At 36.3% G+C, this 22054-nt stretch overlaps 1 protein-coding gene across 1 annotated transcript in view; it reads right to left on the bottom strand.

Moving 5' to 3' along the window:
* Positions 1-361: 361 nt before the first annotated feature.
* The window catches only part of LOC148941744 (uncharacterized), a 40317-nt gene continuing 18624 nt past the window's right edge, over positions 362-22054 (bottom strand). Inside the window, exons 3-4 of the mRNA XM_089104067.1 lie at positions 6939-7109; positions 362-1928 (exon numbers count right to left, since the gene is read on the bottom strand). Of these exons, the coding sequence (XP_088960193.1) occupies positions 748-1928; positions 6939-7109 (1352 nt within the window). The 3' untranslated portion in view covers positions 362-747. The remainder of the gene's footprint in view (positions 1929-6938; positions 7110-22054) is intronic.

A 22054-nucleotide genomic window follows, 5' to 3' on the forward strand; every position in this document is an offset into this window, starting at 1 on the left:
GTTTTTTATATACGAATCTTGGAGATATAATAAAGGTTTAAGTGTCAATGCTACCCATTTTTCGATTTTTACCGTTGGTGAATTGGTTGTTGAAGCTATAGGTCTTAAAGGGATACCTATTTTATGTATTTTTGGAAGACCATATATTCTTGGGCTGACTGATCCCCTCGGAAAGAACTTGTAATACATCTGTGGTGTGATACTTACATTTGTTTTAAGGTCTGCTAAGTCCTTTCTTGATTTTGTATGCATTTTTTGGTCTTGTTCAAAGAATACAGAAAATTTATATTTTGTATGCATAAATATTTCATGCGTGCAAGTGGAAAATAGCACTTAAGTGGCCTAGATCAGATATTTTTGTTATATACAACAAATTATATACATAAAATTCAAAGGCTTTTAAGGGCTTATATACATATAATTTAAAGGGTTTTTCCTCTGTAAGCCCTCATTGGAGCTTATTCAAAGAGCTTGATTTTTCTTATATATATTACACTAAAAGGATTTTTCACTCGTGTGCACTTGTTTATGTGTAGTCAAATGTGCCGGCTGAGCAAAGGTTTTCTCGCATATATTAAACTAAAAGGATTTTTCACTCGTGTGCACTCGTTTATGTGTAGTCAAATGTGCCGGCTGAGCAAAGGTTTTCTCGCATATATTACACTAAAACGATTTTTCACTCGTGTGCACTCGTTTATGTGTAGTCAAATGTGCCGGCTGAGCAAAAGTTTTTTCACATATATTACACTAAAAGGATTTTTCACTCGTGTGCACTCGTTTGTGTAGAAAAATGTGCCGGCTGAGCAAAGGTTTTCTGACATATATCACAGTGGAACGATTTTTACCTGTATGCACTTGTTTATGTCTAATCAAAGTGCTTGAAACAGAAAAGTTTTTCTTACATATATCACACTGAAAAGGTTTTTCACCTGTGTGCACTCGTTTATGACTAATCAAAGTGCTTGAATCAGAAAAGTTTTTCATACATATTTTACACTGGAAGGGTTTTTCACCTGTATGCACACGTTTATGTATAGTCAAATGTTCTAGCCGAGCAAAGGTTTTCTCGCATATATTACACTGGAAGGGTTTTTCACCTGTATGCACTCGTTTATGACTAATCAAATTGCTTGGATCAGAAAAGTTTTTCTTACATATATCACAGTAGAAAGGTTTTTCACCTGTATGAACTCGTTTATGACTAATCAAATTGCTTGAATTAGAAAATTTTTTCTTACATATATCACAGGAGAAGGGTTTTTCACCAGTATGCACTCGTTTATGTCTAGTCAAATGTTCCAGCCGAGCAAAGGTTTTCTCGCATATATTACACTGGAAGGGTCTTTCACCTATATGCACTCGTTTATGTCTAGTCAAATGTTCCAGCCGAGCAAAGGTTTTCTCGCATATATTACACTGGAAGGGTTTTTCACCTTTATGCACTCGTTTATGTCTAGTCAAATGTTCCGACCGAGCAAAAGTTTTCTTACATTTATCACACTGGAAGGGTTTGTTCTGGCCTGTTACTCTCGAATTCAACTGAAATGAATTTAAGCTGACGCTTGCGGAAGCTTCCTGCGAAGTAACTTGAGAGGTGCCACCCTGTAATACTGTTTCAGACTCGTTTTGTGAAAAATGACCCTGTAAAATTAAATGTTCTTTCATGTTATCAATATTCTCTTGAAAACAAATTGGACATCTTCTTGTTTCTCCCATTTGATGCTCCATGAAATGAGCCACAAATCTTCTATAATCTCTAAATACACCAGGACAGACATCGCACTCTATTGGCGAAAGTTCTTCACAGCCAGTGTCAATATGAAGATCTATTATTAAAAATGATTTCTCTGTCTTACCGCAGGAGTTACAACGACAGAGCTTCGGTTGAATTACAACATCAATGCTGGTGATAGTTGAATTAATTAATTCTAAAAGTAGGAAATTATAATAATAAAAAGGTTTTACAATAATAAGGAGTAAAAAGAAATTTCTTAGATATCTTTAAAAGCCATCTCCCCCATTTATTCCTTCCTCTCCTCATAAAAGAGAGAATTCGCGCTTTATCTCTTCCTCCCTTTACCTCTTAGATTTGTTTGATCTAAGTTAAAGTTACAGAAGTATTCAGATCTAAGTTCAAGTTACAGAAGTATTCAGATCTAAGTTCAAGTTACAGAAGTATTCAGATCTAAGTTCAAGTTATATTGCAGAAGTAATACCTAACTTAAATATTTAGAATATTTCAACTAAAGACTTCACATTCATTCTGGAAAGGAACATAGAATTTGTAAAACGAAAAAGAATGAATTTTTCATTTATATTTTTCTTATTATATTGGAGGTGCATTGTTGTGTTTTTATTACTAAATAAAAAAAAATCAGCTGAAAGTACAAGCCAATAGCAAAGCTTAAAACGAACATAAATTATACCGTATATGGGCGGAACTTTCCCATATTCAATAATTGGCTCTTTATACTAAAAGATTTAGTACCTAGAAAGGTTTTTATTCCAATTAAACGGCACTTCTGTTTCAGGAGCCAGCCGTTCTTAAAGGATTGGGGGATGGGAAGTCAAACTTCAGCGTAAAGAGTTAGGGATTAAGGAGGGGACAGTGCCCCTTATACATGAAATATTATCTGTTCACTCTAAGTTTGAATGGTACTTCTAACTTTCAGTAATTTTTTTTTTAATTTCAGATATTTTGTCGACCTGACAAATTTCAATTAATGCCAGACAATATACCTCCTTCCTCCGTTGAAACCTTCCCCCACGCAAAATTTATTCATGGACTATTTTCGTCACATAATATCTTCGCCCCCCAAAATGGAATCCTTGCTGAAAATTCCCATGGAAAACTGCATGCAGACAATTCACCCTGAAAGATTCTTCTTACTTTCATTACATTGTTATAATCATTAATTCATGAGAGTTTTTCAAATAATGCCTGAAAATTTCCTCCCCTCGTCAAAAAAAAAGATTCCCAGAATACCCACCGTCATGAGATAGTGTGGTCCCGCAGAAAATAACCTCGTCGAGAATTTTTACCATGGAAAATCCTTCAGATGATTCTAACCCCGCAAAAAAAATTTGCCCTGAATATTTCACCAAGAGTTGCCAACATAAATCTGTTTTGTATTTCTTCTTTTTTTGTATTTTGCTTTACCCTAATTTTTCCGTCGCGCAAAAAAAAATCATCATCGAATCGGACTTTTTTTTATCCTCAATTGCCAAGAAAACAAATAAATCGTCACTGAATGGGAACTGAATTCCAGCATTAGGTGTTTCATATCGGATACTAATTCCTAAAAAAATTCGATAGAAGGCATGCACTCTACTTTGTTCAAACAATGTATGGTACACTAAGTTAAATCTTTGTGCCTCATCATCTGAGATTTGAAATGGAAAATCACGAAATTCAAAAGCATTTTCACTCAAAACAGGGATATCACATGCAATATATTCCAGATAGGATGCCATATCCAATTCTGTCTCCCTACAAGAACGTTTCGAATAAAGACATTGGACATGCTTTTACAGATTTTCTCAAAAACACACAATTTTCTTTTAAATTTATATTTTAACCCAGGCTAATCGGCATGAGTGCATATTTCCATTATAACATACTGCTGTAATTATGTCGATATGGTTGATCTATGATCTATGGATGAGGCTAGTCAACGGGTATATTTAACCGCTATAAGAATCAACGACCCCTTTCAACTAACCGTCGAGTCAATTTCCCATGAACTTGGTAAGATTCCGCAAACGCATAAATTTTTTTTTACTATTATTACCTCTAACTTAGGATGTTATTTAATTATTTTCTGATTGTCTCTATTGGGGCTATTTCTAGCAAAATCTCCTGGAAATAATAGCAAGTAGCTTAATTTTTTAGAAATTGGAATTGAAATAGCAACAAAATGATAAGACATTGGAAACCCGCTTGAATGTAAGTCTTCATGTTTGGCTAAAGCATGATTATCATTAGTGAAGATGGTGGATGCAATGAATATATTAAAGTAGAATAGCCAATACCTAGGGTGTTTTTACAAAAATAATATTTTTTGGAAAAATAGAAGAAAATATGTCTGCAAACCAAGATTAGAATATTGGAGGCTAGAGCGCAAACAGTGGTCGAGTGGTTCTGAAATATGGTGATACAAAAGACTGAGGAGAATTTGTTAGACTTTTTTTTTTATTTTGGGCACCCGTCTTGCTGACCGTTATTTTGATAAGAAAACTATGTGAATGAATGAGTAATGAATGAATATATGAGAATGAGAATGAATATAATGAATATACAGATTCTATGTGCTAAAAACAGAAAGTCCAAATAAGGCACAATTGTCCTATTTTTTTTTTTACCAGATTGTTTCAATCTTTTGTATCAATTGTATCAATCTTTTTTATGTGTCCATTCCTCTTCTTTTTTTTTCTTATTAAGCTCTTTTCGTTTTCGCATAACAAGTTCAAGCAGAATTTTTTGTATGATGAATAGTAAAAATTAAAACCATTTTCCTTAATTTTTGGAACTAAATAAATTGTTTAATACCAGTGCATTCTGTCCAGGAATTCTGTAAGGAGGGGGGATACCAAAATTATTTCGGTCCACAAGAGCTACTAAAATAATTTTTTGGGGGTGGGCAGTTAAGATTGTTTTTTTACCTGCATTTTTAGACGATTTTACGAATCTAAAAAACATTTTGGGAGGAAGTTTCAAACCTAGTGTTCTCTTCCCGCTTGATACGATCCTGGTTGATACTGAATAGTAAGTATCTGACAGGTCTAGTGATGGGGCTCTATTTTCTACAGAAACTTCCCAGTCTCCCTTAGCCTTTAACTTCCAATGACAGAAATATTTTTGCGGATTTTTCTCTTTGTTTATCCCTTTTAAAGTATGCAAACGTGGAAGCACGAAACGTTTGAATCAGACTGTAATTTGAGTAATGTCCAACTCTAAAATATTTACCTTGACCATTAATAGATGTAAAGCCCAATTCTTGAGAGTCAGTTCAAGCTTAAATGGTACCGAAATACTGGAAAAAGTACTCATCGGGCAATCTTCAAGTTTGGGAAACAAAAATGGGTCTGAACTGTTAGCATGCTTCTGAATGTCATTTGGTAAAGCACCATCAACTTCTAAAAACATAAAATTAAGAGGGATATGAAACAATTTCGACAAAAATTTATACACATTGGGCGAAAAGATCATTAAATTAATTCAGGCATGGATATAGTTCCAAAAAAAAAGTGACGTAAATGGAACATCTTGTTCTTTAAGAAAGCTCTACGTGGAGATCCCCCCAAAAATTAGAAAACAGATTCAAACAGCAAAAAACAGCAACAGATTTTTCCCTAAAGAATAAACTTTCAATTCATCAGCAGCGAACTTTCATTTGATCTTCCACGCCATAATAAGACTTTTAACGAAACAAAACTAATTAATTAATGTTTTGTTATATCACAATTTTTGAAAAAAAGAAGTAAATCGATAAAATCAAATCTATAAGAGCTTATTTAGAAAAAAAGATTAAAACCATAAATACTTTCAATAGTGAAGAAGATCAAGGAATTTTGTATAATCAGTCCCATACAAATTAGAATTTAACAGGTCAAGATATAATAATCTTCAGAAAAGTCAACGAGCTTGTTGAATAAACAATGCAAAATATTAATTCAATCTTTGGTAGATTTTTCAATAAGAATACTATTTCATTTAGCAAGAATCCTAAATCAACAGAAAACTTAGATATATATTTTCAGTCTTGAACCAGGGATTGACCAGTCCAGTGCCATTATATCAAAACTTATGAAATAATATATAAAACAAATTTCATTTTTTCATTATATCAAAACCCATGAAACACACAGGGGAGGAGTGTGGTTCCCTTGCTTTTGGTTGCAGGGTTTATTACAGTCGGTTCCAACATTGTTTTAATCCAGTGGCAACATGGGGAGGGTTTTTGGTTGAACTGCCGGTCTTCCTCTGTAATGATTGGGGAAAAAAATAAATAAATAAAAAGACCAGTAAAGTACAGCTGGTCTGCATTCAAAATGAATTAGGTACAATTATTCTGTATATTATTAAGTAAGAATTGTTTTCTGACTTCAAACTGTCCAAATAATTTACCCTCCCCCCTCATGTGTAAATATATAGCCCAAATTATATTTTTTCCATCTATTCTGTCACATATGTGTCCTGTCTCGCGGTATGCTGAAAGAAACTAACGAAGAAACCGGTTTGTTCTCGAGTTTTACAGAGCGCAAACTTGAGTGAGTTGCGTATAATACACAAGTACCAAAATTCCTTCTCCCTACAGAAAATAAAAAAACAAAACTCAAATTATATTCTCAAATTTGGAAAGCCTTATTTTCCTCGGGGAGAGGGGGGGGGGTAAATGCCTAGAGCCATTCAGTTGATCCTTTCAATGGAGGTGGGACTCGGAAAATGGTATGATGGTATGATGAATGGGAAAAATTATAATCATTTTCCTTAATCTTTGGAACTAAAAAAATGGTTTAATACTAGCGCATATTCAGGGATTCTGTTAGAAGGGGGGATACCAAAATTATTTCGGCCGAGAAAAGCTACTACAATAATTTTTGGGGGTGGGGTAGTTGATTGTTTTTTACCTGCATTTTAAGACCATTTTACGAATCCAAGAAATATTTTGGGAGGAGGTTTAAAACCTAGAGCTCTCTTCCCCCTAGAAACGACCATGGTTGATACTGAATAGTAAGAATCTACCAGGTCTACTAATGGGGCTCTATTTTCTGCAGAAATTCCCAGTCTCCCTTAGCATTTAACTTTAAGTGTCCACTGCCGGAAATATTTTTTCTTTTTTTTATCCCTTTAAAAGTATGTAAACCTGGAAGCACCAAGCTTTTGAATATACTAATCAGAGTATACTGTGAGTAGTGTCCAACTCTAAATTGTTTACCTTGATCAGTATTAGATGTGGAGCCCAATTCTTGGGAGTCAGGTTCAAGATTAAATGGTATCGAAATGCTGGGAAAAGTACTCATCAGGCCTTCTTCAAGTTTGGGAAACAAAAAAGGGTCTGAACTGTCAGCATGCTTCTTAATGTCACTTGGTAAAGCACTATCAACTTCTAAAAACATAAAATTAAGAGTGATATGAAACAATTTCTATAAAAATGTATACACCTTTGACGAAAAGAATATTCAGTAAATTCAGGCATGGATGTAGTTCCAAAAAACGAAGTGACACAAATGGAGCACCTTGTTCTTTCAGAAAGCTTGACGTAGAGATACCCCCCCCCCCCAAAAAAAATAAAATAAATAATAATTATAATAAAGTAATAGAAAACAGATTCCAACAGCACAAAAGAGCAACAGACTTTTCCTTAAAGAATAAACTTTCAATTCGGTAGCAGCGAACTTTCATCTTCCGCGCCAGAATAAGACTTTAAACAAAACAAAACTAATTGATTACTGTTTTTTAATATAACAATTTTTGAAAAAAAGAAGTAAATTGATTAAATCAAATTTATAAGAGCTTATTTAAAAAAAACGGGTTAAAACCATAAACAATTTCAATGGCGAAGAAGATCAAGGAATTTTGCATAATCAGCCTCATACAAATTTGAATTTAACAGATCAAGAAACAATTATCTTTAGAAGTCAACGAGCTAGTTGCAAAAAAGTGGAAAAAATGAATTCAATTCATTTAACACAAAGTTTTTAAACCTTTAGCTTATTATAGTTAATTGAACCTAGGTCCCAAGGTACGGTAAATTTCTCAATAAGAATACTATTTAATTTTGCAAGAATCCTAAATCAACAGAAAATTCAGATATATATTTCCTGTCTTCAACCAGGCATTGACCAGTTCAGAGGCATGACCAGTCAGCAAGGCACTGACCTATGTATTTCATAGGTATCAAAACCTATGAGATAAACAGAGAGGAGTCTGGACTGGTGGCTTTTGGTTGCAGGGCTTAGTGCAGTCGGTTCCGAAATTGGTTTCATTCCATGCGGCAACATGGTGAGAAGTTCTGTTTGAACTATTTGAATTGCCACTCCTTCCTTCCTCTGGAAAGATGTTCCTGAAACATCAGAAACACCCCATTCTCTATCCATGGTCAGCAAGTGCCAAAGTAAAGATCGAGGACTGTTATAAAATCAACTACCCCAAAATAAGTGTAAAAATAAGTCAACTCATGAATCGGTCATAGATGGTTTGAAAAAAAAAACAAGTCAAAGTGTTTGCAAATGATCTAAGAAAAGGAACTGATATACTCCACCAACGAAATTTGGAAAGTAAAAAAAAACAAAAAACAGAGAGTTGGCTGAGACCAATTCCCCACCAGACAATTTAATTTTCACCGCAAATTTCCTCAGGAAAATGTCTTGCGAACGATTCCGCCTGAAATCTGTTTCTTAGCACACTTTTATTTGAAAGACTTTAATTTCTGATTGTTTTCAAATATGGTCAGAAATGCCCTCCTCCGTTGAAAATTTTTCTTTCAAATCCCCCCCCCAAGCACAAATTTGTTACTGCACAAAATCATCCCTAGAGAACAAAGCCCGCAGAAAGCTTCCCCATAGAAAATTTCTCCCCTGGAAAATCCCCACCCACAATAAGATCCTCCTACAATAAGACCATTTTCCTTAACATCTCCACAAAAAAAATTAGTAGGAAAAGAGATAGAGATAGTCGGAAGTAAGACAAATAGAAAGAATTTCGAATTGAACTTCAGGCAACTTGCCCAGTTGTAAAATTTCCCCTGGAAAGTCTACCCCGGAAACTTCCCTCCCAACAGAAAATTCTTTCAGAGAGGAATTTCCCAGCAGACAATTCTCCCCCCTCCCCGAAAAATTTCTGTCTGATCCCCAATAACAAATAATATATGCAAAGAACGTAAAATTTCATGACTTGCAAACCTTTCCTCATGGGATTTTTTTTTGGGGGGGGGGGGCGAAATCATATTATCCCCAAAGGTATAGTTACAGGACTTTTCAACCCTTTTGAACGAAATGGCAATCTCAAATTTTGATCAGACGACTTTGAGGAAAAAAGGGGCGTGGGAGGGGAGTTAGTTATCCTCCAATTTTTTTTTTAGTTACTTAAAAAGGAAACTAGAACTTTTAATTTTCGTTCAAATGAGCCCTCTCCCAATATTTTAGAACTACTGGTGCAATGTGATCACCCTTGGGAAAAACAAACAAACAAACAAGCATATGTGATCATTCTCTTGGCAAAAAATATTTCCCTTGGCGAAACATTTCCTGGGGGGAAATGTGGAGCTAGTTTTCCCAAATCAAGCGAAAATGACAGTGAAAAATGAAAAATATGCCATATATTTACGATAATGCAAAAAAAAAACAGACAGAAAACAACTGACCTTTTTCTGTGAATTATGCAGGCTTATCTTAGATATGAAAAGATTTTTGAAGAAACTAAATTTCAGCTGGGGGGGGGGGGCAAACTAGGGCCTGGAACGGTAATTACACCCCTCCCCCTGCCCCATAGCAAATTACGTGCCTAGGTCTGATTTGTATTAAGATTTCTTGACTTCTAGGGGGTGATAACCCCTCCCACTTTTTTGGAAAATCAGGCAAATTTTCTCATGCTTTATAGCTTTTGATGGGTAACACTAAACTTAATTAATGTTAAATACTTGGAATCCACAAAATAAGCTAATTCTTTTGATGTGTCTATTGACGTCAAAATTATCGTTTCTAGAGTTTCTGTTACAATTGAGTAGTGTCCCTTCTTACTTATAGTTGAAAGGGGGTCTTGTTAGCAGCAGAGTCGGCCAAGTTAAGAAACTTCTGCAGGCTGTCATTTAACCTGGTTCGAGGTCTCTCCTTCAGGCGCGACCAACCATGGGATGTGCGATCAAAGTCATATGATTCTAGCAGAGGCTATGTATATGATTCTAGCAAAAAAATGGTAAGAATAATCAAAAAGAAAACATTATTTGTAACCATAGTTGTGCTTTTTTTCTTACAAGTTTCGCTTAAAACATCAATTTTAATTTTTTTCAATTTTCATAAAATTTCAATTTTTACACAGGCATCTGTCATAATTATACGTTAGGTATTTGTGTGTCCCATAAGTACAGTTTTGATCTTATTGACCTTTGTTCTGTTTTATTATGTATTGATAAATCATGAAAATATGCTCGTGTATCAGAAATGGTGGAAAGTAAGTTTAAGACTCGACTCTTTTAAGGGTACTTAAAACTCTTTTAAAGGTTTTAGACCCAACTCTTTTCAGGGTACTTAAAACTCTTTTAAGGGTTTCAGACCTGACTCTTTTAAGGGTACTTAAAACTCTTTTAAGCCAGAATCATATGATTCTACTAGAATCATATATGATTCTAGCAGAGGCTGTCAGTGGTGTCCGAGGAAGATGCCCAAACCACCAGAGAGTTTGCTTGGACATTTGAGTTGAAAATGGAGCTTGGAGAGAAAGGGCGAGGAGCCTTTCATTGCTCACAAATTCATCCCATCGTAGCCTTTTGGTCCAAGGGAATTGTTTCATCTGGCAGGCGTTTATCGTGCTCAATATGGTGGATTTGAAGGGTCATGTCTCAGTCACGTAGAGCACGACTGAGCTCACGTATAAATGATATATGCACATATTCGAAGCGATCTCCAAATGGCACTGAGTCCTCCGAAGACACAAGCAGCTTTCGCAATTCGGCTGCCCAGTTCCACATCCACGGAGACATCATTCTAAATCACGGAGCCAAGATTGACTAAATTTGGCAAGAACTTCAACGTTGGATCCACAGACTTTAATACATTCCGGAGGCCTATCTAGACTGGTATATCGGCTGCCATAATTTTAGTATTCTGCCAATTTTCCCGCTCCCATTTTTAGTCAGAAAATAAGGAAACATAAAGAAGATAAAGGTTATTGATTCACAATATGCAGATAACGTATTCATTAGTTTTGAGAAACTTGTGAAAAACGAAAAGAAAAAAATGGTAAGAATAATCAAAAAGAAAACATGATTTCTAACCATCTTAGTTGTGCTTTTTTTCTTACAATTTTCACTTAAAACATCAATTTTAATAAATTTTTTTTTGCAATTTACATAAAATTTCAGTTTTTACACAGGCATCTGTCATAATTATACGTTAGGTATTTGTGTGTCCGATAATTACAGCTTTGATCTTATTGACCTTTGTTCTGTTTTATTATGTATTGATAAATCATGAAATTATGCACGTGTATCAGAAATGGTGGAGAGTAAGTTTAAGACTCGACTCTGTTAAGGGTACTTAAAACTCTTTTAAGGGTTTTAGACCCGACTCTTTTCAGGGTACTTAAAACTCTTTTAAGGGTTTCAGACCCGATTCTTTTAAGGGTACTTAAAACTCTTTTAAAGGTCTTAAAACTCTTTAAAGGGTTCTAGACCCGACTCTTTTAAGGGTCATTAAAACACTTTTAAGGGTCTTAAAACTCTTTTAAGGGTTTTAGACCCGAATCTTTTAAGGGTCTAAAAACTCTTTTAAGGGTTTTAGACCCGACTTTTTTAAGGGTACTTAAAAATCTTTTAAGGGTCTTAATCTTGTTGTCTTGGCCCTTGTTCTGTCTTATTGTATCTCAGTTTACATCCCAAGAAAGGGGGAGCCCGGCCAGAGAGATGGCCAAATTAGGTGTGCGTGTAACTGAACCACCGTGCAACTGACCCCTGTATAACCGAAAACCGTAAAACTAAACCCCCGTGCAGCTTAACCCCATTTAACTGAACCCCTATGTAACTGAACCCCCCGTGCAACTGAATCACCGTGCAGCTTAACCACAGTGCAACTGAACCACCATGTAACTGAACCATCGTGCAACTGAACCACTGAACTCAGTTTTTCAGTATTCTAAAAATATTAGGCAATATCATGCTACTACGCAAGCTAAGAGTATTAAGGTGAAGCTTTCAAGAAATATTTTGGTGGATATTGAACTGAATTAAATTGACTGTGATTATGCACATTCTCAAAAGGGTTTCACAGCAATATCTTTAGAAAGTTAAAAGTTATAGGCCTGTTCTAGAGCTGTACAAAAATGTGGTTCAGTCCCACTTTCTAGGGCTATAATGAAATAAAGTATGCGATGGCTAGGACATGTGTTCCGGTGGAAGGATTGCCCTTGTTTGCCAACCATCTAGGACCAAACGAGGTTCTTGTCCATTATTCAGAAAACACCAAGATTTTGGATCTACAAGATCAGACAATAACTGATTTATAGCTGTCTGTATTCGGATTAAAAAAAAAAAAAAACAGAAATGCATGGGGATTATCAAATAATTTCTACCTCCATCCTCCTTTCGTCTTTCCCTTAGTGAAGGCTCAATGACAGCTGAGATGTTTTGGCATCAAAATGCAACCTTTGAGGTATCTCCCTCTCTCCCTAGCTACAAAACAATCAGATAACCCCATTGCACAAGTTTCAGTTACTGTCTATGTTTTGTAATTCGTCCATTACAATCAAAACGATAAATTCAGTTTTAGGAGAAGCGACTGACAGCCCGATGTCCGACAACCCGGCATAAAGGCTGTTCTTAGCAGCCTGCAGTGATTGCAAATTATCAGACAGCAGAAAAATGTCAACTGCGTATGAAAGGTGACTTGCGTCAATGGATGGCTCGATAAGAAAATGCGGTATTCTACGGGTTGTGCAGCGGATGGCATTTTTAAATATTGCAGGACTTAAAACTGAGCCCTTTTTTGCACCACGACGCACAGAAATTCGGTTGCTATAAAGATTTCGCACGCAGACACGTATAGAAGAGTTTTGGTACCATTGCCACAGGGAGACACAAATGAATGGGTTTACTCCACTCCTCAAACGTGCTAAAACAGCTTGGGAGTGTAGGATTGAATCAAATACCTTAGAAATATCTATTGCACAAACATATAAAGATTTCTTCATTCTCTCATACCTCTCCAAAATAGAAACGAAAACTGCATGTGCATTCCCAACACCGAGACTCGCACGAAAACCAAACTGATAATCTCTATGCTTACACCTATTCGAAATTTTCAAAGGAAGAATCTTTTCAAATAATTTTGCAATAACTGAAAAAACTGTAATTGGACGATAAGAGTCACAAGATTGAGGGTCCTTATTCTTTTTTGGGACACACGTCACAATGCCCTCACTTAGTGCAGTCGGTACGAATTGCTGCGCAATACAAGCTTGGAAAAGTAGCACCATATGCTCAACTAGTTTTGCAGTACCATAAATCAAATGTTCTAATTAGAGTCCATCAGAACCAGGAGCTTTGCCTTTTTTAAGGAGACGAATTACCGTAAGAACTGACGATGGCGTGATAGAAACAAGATTTTTTATGCTATGATCTAGTTGAGAAAAATGGTGTAAGAGAATCTGCCGAAAAGTGGTGTCCAGTGGTGGGGGGCTATCAGAGAATAACGAGGAGAAGTGTTTATCCCAGGAAGTTACATCAATAGGGTTAGAACGCAAAAATGACGATGAAGTGAACTTTGATACTTTGCTCCATAGTATCTGCGGATGATTTAGGATATCACGAGATAGAGTAGATACGTGCCTTCTTTTAAAGACCTGTAAAGCTTTCCGGTACTCTCTTTTAGTCAATTAGAGGATCCTAAAAATTAAACCAGATCTGGGGCGATCACAATCCCCCAGATCTTAAACTAAAACTTGTGACGGTTCTTTGCAAGTTTTAGTTCTGGGTCATCGCTCCAGCCCTTTTTCCGTGTACAAATCCTAATTCTCTCAGATGGTACTGCCGCAGAAGTGGCTACTTTAATCGAATGAGTAATTTTAGTAAGATAACAATCTAGATCAAGGCTGCCGCCATTAAGCGTTGTAGGAAAAAGGTGAAAAGGAATTTTGAATTTAGACAGCATAGAATCCAAAACACTTTGATATAGTGATATATCGATATTATAACAATTCATCTTCCGAAACCACTGAGGCTGTTGACTTATTTGTGAAACAAACAAATTCATACAAAACTTTAAATATAAGTGGTCACTTGTTAACATATTATCAGAAACATCAACAATGACACTCTGTAGTTCCGGGATATTCGAGAGAACAAAATCAAGATCGGAAGTGGAACCAGAATGGTGAACGTAAGAGAAAGATTTGAACCTTGAAAGCAAAAATGCTTCGCTTTGCATTGAAGAAAGGAGGAGTAATTGTTTAAAAGGTGCAGCAGCATCTTTGAGCTCTGGGTTGAAGTTACCACATATGACAAGCGATTTATTTGATGACTTTACTTTATGCAGTAATTTTGACAGGGACGCACAAGCTAAAGCATCTTGTTGGCTAGATGTAGAATTTCGATAATTAGTTGGTATATAAACACATACAAGAACAATACTACCTAAATCAACTACGAGGTATAGATCTCTAGATTCAAAACAACTACATTTAAACTTTTTATTTACAGCAACTAATAAGCTACCAGATGGACGGCCAATAGTATTTTTAGCAGGTCTAATAAAAAATAAACGGTCAGACGATACTTCTAGCTTCTCAGAATTATCCACATTAAGTAAGTGTTCGGCTAAACATACAATATCATACTTAAATAACATGTTCTCAAGAGTTCTTAATTTCTCCCGGGCACCATTAATATTCTGAAAAAAATACAGAAACTATTTCACTAGGACTATAGTCCATATTAACACCCACGGTTTATAGTTTCATTTCTAACATCAGGCCCTCTGACAGGTAGGTGTTTCTTGACTTCTGAGCACGACAGACTGTTGCTTCGGTGACTGCCACCACAGTTGGCACAAGTAAAGGACTGCGCCTGACAACTCCTGTCACGGTTACTATGATTGCCAGTACATTTGCTGCATTTAGTTGGATTAGAACACTCTCTAGCAAAATGACCGAATCCTTGACAATTCTGGCATTGCATCGGTTTCTCGATCGGCAACGTAACTCGAAATAAGCCATATTCAATCTTGATTCCGTGTTTAACAGCAAGATTTAATTCATCTTTCGATGTGAATTTTAGCTGGACTACGGATGTGTTACCAAATCTGGTTGCACTGTTCACACTGCTAACAAGAATAATTATTTGTGAAACGCCATAGTCTTGGTCCATCCTTATAATACCGGCATACTCGTGCCTCACTACCTTCACTCGAATATTTAGCGTGTTCGGTATTGCAGAAAAAGCAACAGCCACTGATTGTTCGTCAGACTTATGCATTATTATCTTATCTTTTATAGCCACAATATGCTGGACCTTATCGGCAAAACCTAGTTTTTCAACAAACTCACGTTGATTAACAGGGTTTCGAATGTTCCAGTTGATCGGAACATTGCTTAACACAACAGAAACAGAAGGTTGCGCTTGAGCTGGCACTGACGGCCAGATTACAGGGCCTGGGGACTACATCGAGGTTTCCTGCTTTTCAACGAGAAAATTTAACATTCTCACGCACTCGTTTAAACAAGATGCTACAATAGTGCTTGGTTAATTAGGGATAACTGGTACATCACAAGGATAAACTAGAACAAAGAAGGGTAGTTCCTCCTTAAGCGCTAAAACAACACTCAAAAGATCCTGGAAATCTGCCAAAAATATTGCGCTTGGATGTGAACCCCAGCGCCTTTCAAGAACATCAAAATTCAAGGCACTTTTGCACACATCCTGTGCCTGCTTTATCGCATCTTTTGCGAAAAATTTTGATGCAATCTTAATAACTGTATCTTTTTCTTTCTTTTAAAACTGGGCACACATGTATTGAAACCACCATTTTTTTTGGTGGTTTCTTTCTTCCCGCCACCACTAGTGCAGCGTGATTGCCTATAAATAGCGGCTTGCCTAATTATATTCGCACTGATTTATGGCTAGATCAAATGTCTAATTCCTTACTAAAAGCAAGTCAGACAAGTTTCACGTAATGTTGCTATAAGCAACCTTCATTTGTTAAGCAATCGCAAAATAAGTTCATAAGATCTTGCCAAACAGCTTTTGTTTAAATCCAGAAAAGAGTTAATTTTTCGTTTAATATGCCGTTGTTCACGGAATGAATGCTATTTGTCAACTCATAGTATTGTATCTTACCATAGTATTCGTATAATTGTTGTTTCCCTGGGACAAGCAGTCACAGCGGCTTATGTATTATCAGACCTGTATCATTTTGTGTTAGCTGAATAAAAGTATTGTATTATAGACAACCTCTCTAAAATCTTATTTTAGTTCCCTCGAATAATCCCAGCCAGTACGCCCCATTAGTCAGGTCATAGCCTAAGGCAAGCTACCAAGGCTTAATTGCCTTAGGACCATAGTTATCTCCCCTATAAAGGGAGTAAATAAGGCATCAACAACAACTTCACACTACAACCTTAAGACCACTTTACCACAGCTGGTGGCAGTTAAAAAAACTGGGTCGAGAGGACTAAATAAAAATTGTATATTGGAACAAAAATGGCTTTACCAGAAAAAAAAATGGCTTCTCTATCAACGGTGCTTGATATTGCCATAATTATACCAAAATACGCGGGAATTTTAGATGTCGATGAGTTTAACGAAAAAGTAAAAATTATCGACGAATTGACTGAGTCGTTTGACGATAAGGTCAAAGAAAATGCGTTGCAGCTAGATTAAAGGGAAGCGCTTTTAAACACTTTGAGGCAATTAAGGCAAAAGAGCCTAAGGACATTAACACTCTAATTGGATCTTTTAAAACAAGGTTCATAGAAACAAGTTTTTCCGAGAGGCTAAGAACAGAGGTAGTGACATTCAAAGCCTCAACTAGTGTCAGGGAATATGCAGACAAAATTTGCCAGGCTGTATGCTTACAGTTAGAGAAAGGCGGAAGTGACGAGACGGTGCAAAAAGTACAATTACATACTTTTACGCAAGGGTTACCAAAAAAGCTAAGACTAATATTATCACGGAAACCTGAAAATCTAGAGCAGGCTATAATCCTAGTAAAAACAGAGGTAAAAATTGACCAGGTCATGAAAAATTTTGACCAGATGTCAATAAATAGTAAAGGAAACCAAGAACTTGTAAAATATGGAAGGGGGCAAAGGCGAGTCAGCTTTTGGGAGCCAAATCGTGAACCAAAAGGCACAAGGAAGGTCGAAATCTCCCAACATAGACTGACCCCTCCCCATTTGACGACCAATCCCATGGTATTAGATTCTTAATGACTTGGAATACTAAGTATTATGGGTACCCATCTCCTCCTCCCGAGGAAAACAGCAGAGCGAATAGTGGCAGGTCAAGAATATACAGAAACAGCTATAAACCCCATGCGGAAGGGCAAATCACCAAGCAATATAGAAAAATTCAATTGCTATTATTGTGGCAAACCGAATCACTATGCGGCAGATTGTTGGCATAGAATACGCAAAGTAGGCCCGACGTAGAACACAAGACACCAGTTCAGAATACAGGGGAACAGAAATTTAAGAAGGCAGGGAACAAATAATACTTGGCAAACACAAAACAATATTCCTGAACTTAGGCCTAGAAATCAAACGGTCAACAAAACACAAGGCCAAAATAGCAACAATGGAGAAAACTGGGAAAACCCTGAAAACTTTTGGTCAACAAGTGGGCATTTAAACGGAGAAACCAGCCTGTAAGGGTCGACAGAGCTGAACAATTACAAAAACCCCTTTATAGTTTAGAATGTTGTGATACAGATACAAGTAATAGCAATCTACCGATTTTGCGTTGTTTCAAAATTGAGTGTTTCCAAAATTTACCGGGTTTACTTGATACGGGTGCGTCTAAATCATTAATTCGAGAGGAAGTTTTTAAGAGGTTTTCTCCAAGTGTAAAAAATCGCATAAGCAGATACCAGAATACCCTGACATCGGTAACAGGTCAAAAGCTGACAATTTTGGGCGCATGTCAATTAAAATTTAGCACAGAAAATAAAGAAATAACAGTAACAGTGATAATATGCAAACAATTACCATTCCCCTGTATTCTAGGAGTAGATGCTGTAAGAAAATATGGGATCGTGTGGGAGCCCCTAATTGATAAAATAAGCATAAACCAGCCAAACGAAACTAATAGGCAAGTTTGCGTAACAACAGATAAAGATAGAGAAAATTCCGATTATAACTTAAAAATAAACGGGAAAATCACATTAGAAAGGGGAACATCAGCTCAAGTGTTAGCAACATTAATTACAAAAGAGGCAAAGAATAAAATAATGGATGCCATTATAGGGGGGTACACCCTCGAAGAATATCCCACATTTTTTGTGGAAAATCAAATTATTAAAATTGAAAATGGTATCACATATTTAAAATTATCAAAGTAATAATAAAGTAAAGCTAAACCAAATAGCGCTAGGATCGGCGGAAAAATTTTACTAGTCACGAGCAAATGTCGTCGAAACCACAACCAGAATGCATGGAATGACAAAAGCTGATTTTTTTTAAACAGTTTAATTTAGTACATTTACCGGAAAAAATAAAAACCCGGGTGGGAAATATTCTTTGGGACTTTAGATGGACATTCGCAAGACACAAAGTGGATTACATATTAAGTCACTTAATCACGCAAAAATACCAACACAGGGCCCTCCAATACCAACACAGGGCCCTCCAAAACCAACACAGGGCCCTCCAATTAAAAAATCACCGTATAAGACACCTTATCATTTAAAACCATTGCTAGATGACCAAATAAAAGAAATGGAAGAATAGGGTGTAATTAAAGACTGTTAGCGAGTGGTGTTTTCCACTGGTAATAGTCAGGAAAAAAGACAATACCTGGAGATAGATAGATAGATATTTATTGCAAAACAAAAGCCTCTTTGGGACATGGCAAAAACAAACACAGTTGCATATAAATACCTGGAGATTATGCATAGAGTTTAGAACGCTGCAGTCACGGTAAAGGATGTTATGAAATTGCCACGAATTGATACAATATTAGATTCTCTGGGAGGTTTAAAATACTACACTACTACACTAGTTTTAACCTGATAGTGGGATATTAGCAAATAGCCTTAGACCCAGAAACAAAGCACAATGCAACAGTAATCTTAGACGATGGAAGAACGTTCACTAAAAAGATCAAACGTACAACCACCAAAAGATAAAAAAGTAGCCATACTGTGATGAGCGATTTCAATTTTAGCCTTCTTGATTTGTCTGAAATGAACGGTGATTTTTTAAATTTTATGATTTTGAGTGATTTGTATCCCCTCGTGTCTGTGCCAACCAGAATAACTTCACAAAGTGAAACATTAATCGACAATATTTTTGCTGATGTGATAGTTTTCCCGGGATCTGACCATCTTCCGGTCATAGCTACAATTAATCACCCTGTGAAAAAATGAGAAATAAGAAGGTCGTAACTAGTTTGATGAAAAAAGAAAATCTAAAAAAATTTGCAGAAGAGATTAGTATTGTTGAATGGAGCCCAGTTCTTGAAGAAAAAGAATGCCCTTCTAAAGCATTAGATGGCCTTATGTCAACCATTTTACCTATTGATAAAACAACATGCCCTTTAAAGGCTTTAAACTTATTCCACGAAAGCCATGGATATCGATAGAAATAATTGATGAAATAGAACTGAGAAATAGGCTATATGAGAAATTTTTGGATGTTTTTGGAAGCTCCGACTCAAAGCAATCACTGAATTTTATAGCCGCAAATTTAAGGATAGTAAAGGAAACATGAAAGATACATGAAGGGCAATTAATGTTCTTGTTAGCTGGAAAGGAGATAAGAGTAGTGAAGAAGTATGTTCAAGTGGATGCGACAGTGATGATAAAAGTGCAATAGTAAATAGATTTGGTGAATTTTTCTCTAACATTGGACCTGAAGTGCAAACTAGTGTTTATAATAAGTATCTAGAAATACAGTGTAATAATTTTCGTGATGAAAGAGGTGAACCTTTGGAAATGAGTTTTAGTTTGTGTACCAGTGAAGAAGTGAGTAAGATTGTAAAGTCACTGAAGCCTAATCCAGCTGGAGTTGATGGTTTGTCCCTTCGAGGGCTAAAAGTGTTTTTAGGTTACATACTACCTTGTCTGGTTTTTATTCTAAAACTTTCTCCAGAAAAGGGTAAGTTCCCTGAACAGCTTAAAGTCACAAAGGTCATGCCCCTGCATAAAGGTGGCTGCAAAAGTGATATTGAAAACTAGAGTCAGATATCGATTTTACCTCTTTTTTTCAAAAACATTAGAAAGAGTCGTCCACAAACGCCTATAGGATTATCTCCAGATAAATAGTTTACTCAGTGAAAATCATTTTGGATTCCGTAAGGGACACTCCACAACGCATGCCTTGCAGCATTTAGTGGAGTGCGTAAGTGGTGCGTTGGATAAAGGCTATTTGCCTATGTCGATTTTCATTGATATTAGGAAGGCATTCAATACAGTAGATTTCAAAATCTCGCTTTACAGACTGAAGTGTATGGGAATTCGTGGCACCTCCCTTCACTGGTTGGATAGTTATCTTCATGGAAGATCCCTGTATGTGATGCTAAATGATGTGGCTTCGTCTTCTTATCCATTAAAATGGGGAGTACTGGAAGGTTCGGTTTTAGGTCCCCTGCTTTATCTTGTGTACGTCGACGCGGTACGCTTTTATCTTCAAGACGTCTGTGTTACTAAATTTGCTAATGATACAGCTTTGACAGTGTGTGCGAAATCAATTGAAGAGCTGGTGTTGAAAGCTAATGATGTGCTAAGAAGACAGGAGATTTTTATGAACCTTAGTTTACTGTGTATCAACGTGAAAAACTTTCCTTATGACTTTCTGCAGAGTAGGCCCACCTGTTGACGGTAGCGGTCTAATTATGTTGTCTGGAAAGGCGGTACAGGAAGTTAATAGTGTAAGTTACCTGGGATATTTCATAGACTCAAACCTTTCATGGAACCATCATAGTGATAGTATTTCTGCCAAAATTGCAAGAGGAATTGGGATGCTCCACAGACTTCAGCATTTTTTGCCAAAGCGGATTCTACTAATGATTTACCACTCCATTGTCTATCCATACATAGCATATGGTTGTCTGATCTGGAGCAGCAACTTTTACAGCAACTTCAAAAGAGTTCAAATTCTTCAAAACAAAGCAGTGAGGATTATAGGCAACTATATGAAAGATATGAACTCCGCAAGCGCTTGCTTCAGGGCTTTAAATTTGCTCAACGTGGGTCAACTACGTGACTATCAAGCAGCAATTTTTGTCTTCTAGTCCCAAGTATTTCTTGTTATATTTACCGTGTTAACTGTGATATTCATGCATATGATACTAGGAACAGTGAAAATTTGGTGGTTGAGCTTAGAAGTAGCGCAAGATCAGGATTCCGATTGCAGTTTCTTTGAACTGCCGTCTGGAATTCTTCACCAGTGAGCATTAGGGCGGCTGAACATCTTTTGGATTTTAAGAGAAATGTAAAAGAATATTTATTAAAAAATGGTCAATAAATGTGTGAATTTAATTTAATTTATTATCATTAATATTATTTATTTATTTTTTTATGAGGAAGGGGTAATTGGGAGGTTTGGGTGGCAGAGAGTAACTGGTGGATGGGAGTGGTAGGGAGGAATGGGTGGATGGGGTGGTAGGGTGGATGGAGATGGTAGGGAGTAACGGGTGGAGGGGAGGTCCTGGGGTAGGGAGGTCGTGAGGTAGAAGTTATTTGGAAATGATAATGTGGAGTTTGGTTTGATTCCCCCCCCCCCCATTTTTAGTTTTTTTTTAGTTGTTGCTTTTTAGTGTGTTTTGTAAATGGCTAGCCGGTTTACTGCACGCCAGCAAAAACTTATGTTTTTTCGTTAGTGCAGTAGTTGTAAATAGTGAAGTGTCAATAGTGTCAATAGTGTGTAAATAGTGAAAAATCATGTTTATGAATAAAGTAATAAAGTAAAAAAAAAATTAAAAATTAGTTTTGACAAAATTGTGAAAAAAAAATGGTAAGAATAATAAAAAAAAGAAAACATGATTTGTAACCATTTTAATTGCGCTTTTTTTACAAGTTTCGCTTAAAGCATTAATTTTAGTTATTTTTTTTTTGCAATTTTCATAAGAATTTCAGTTTTTACATCGACCAATCGGTCATAATTTCTCTTTAGGTATTTGCGTCTCTG

This window comes from Artemia sp. Qi Xiang Cuo, chromosome 18, assembly GCF_049724085.1.
Source record: "Artemia sp. Qi Xiang Cuo chromosome 18, ASM4972408v1, whole genome shotgun sequence".
Lineage (NCBI taxonomy): Eukaryota > Metazoa > Arthropoda > Branchiopoda > Anostraca > Artemiidae > Artemia > Artemia sp. Qi Xiang Cuo.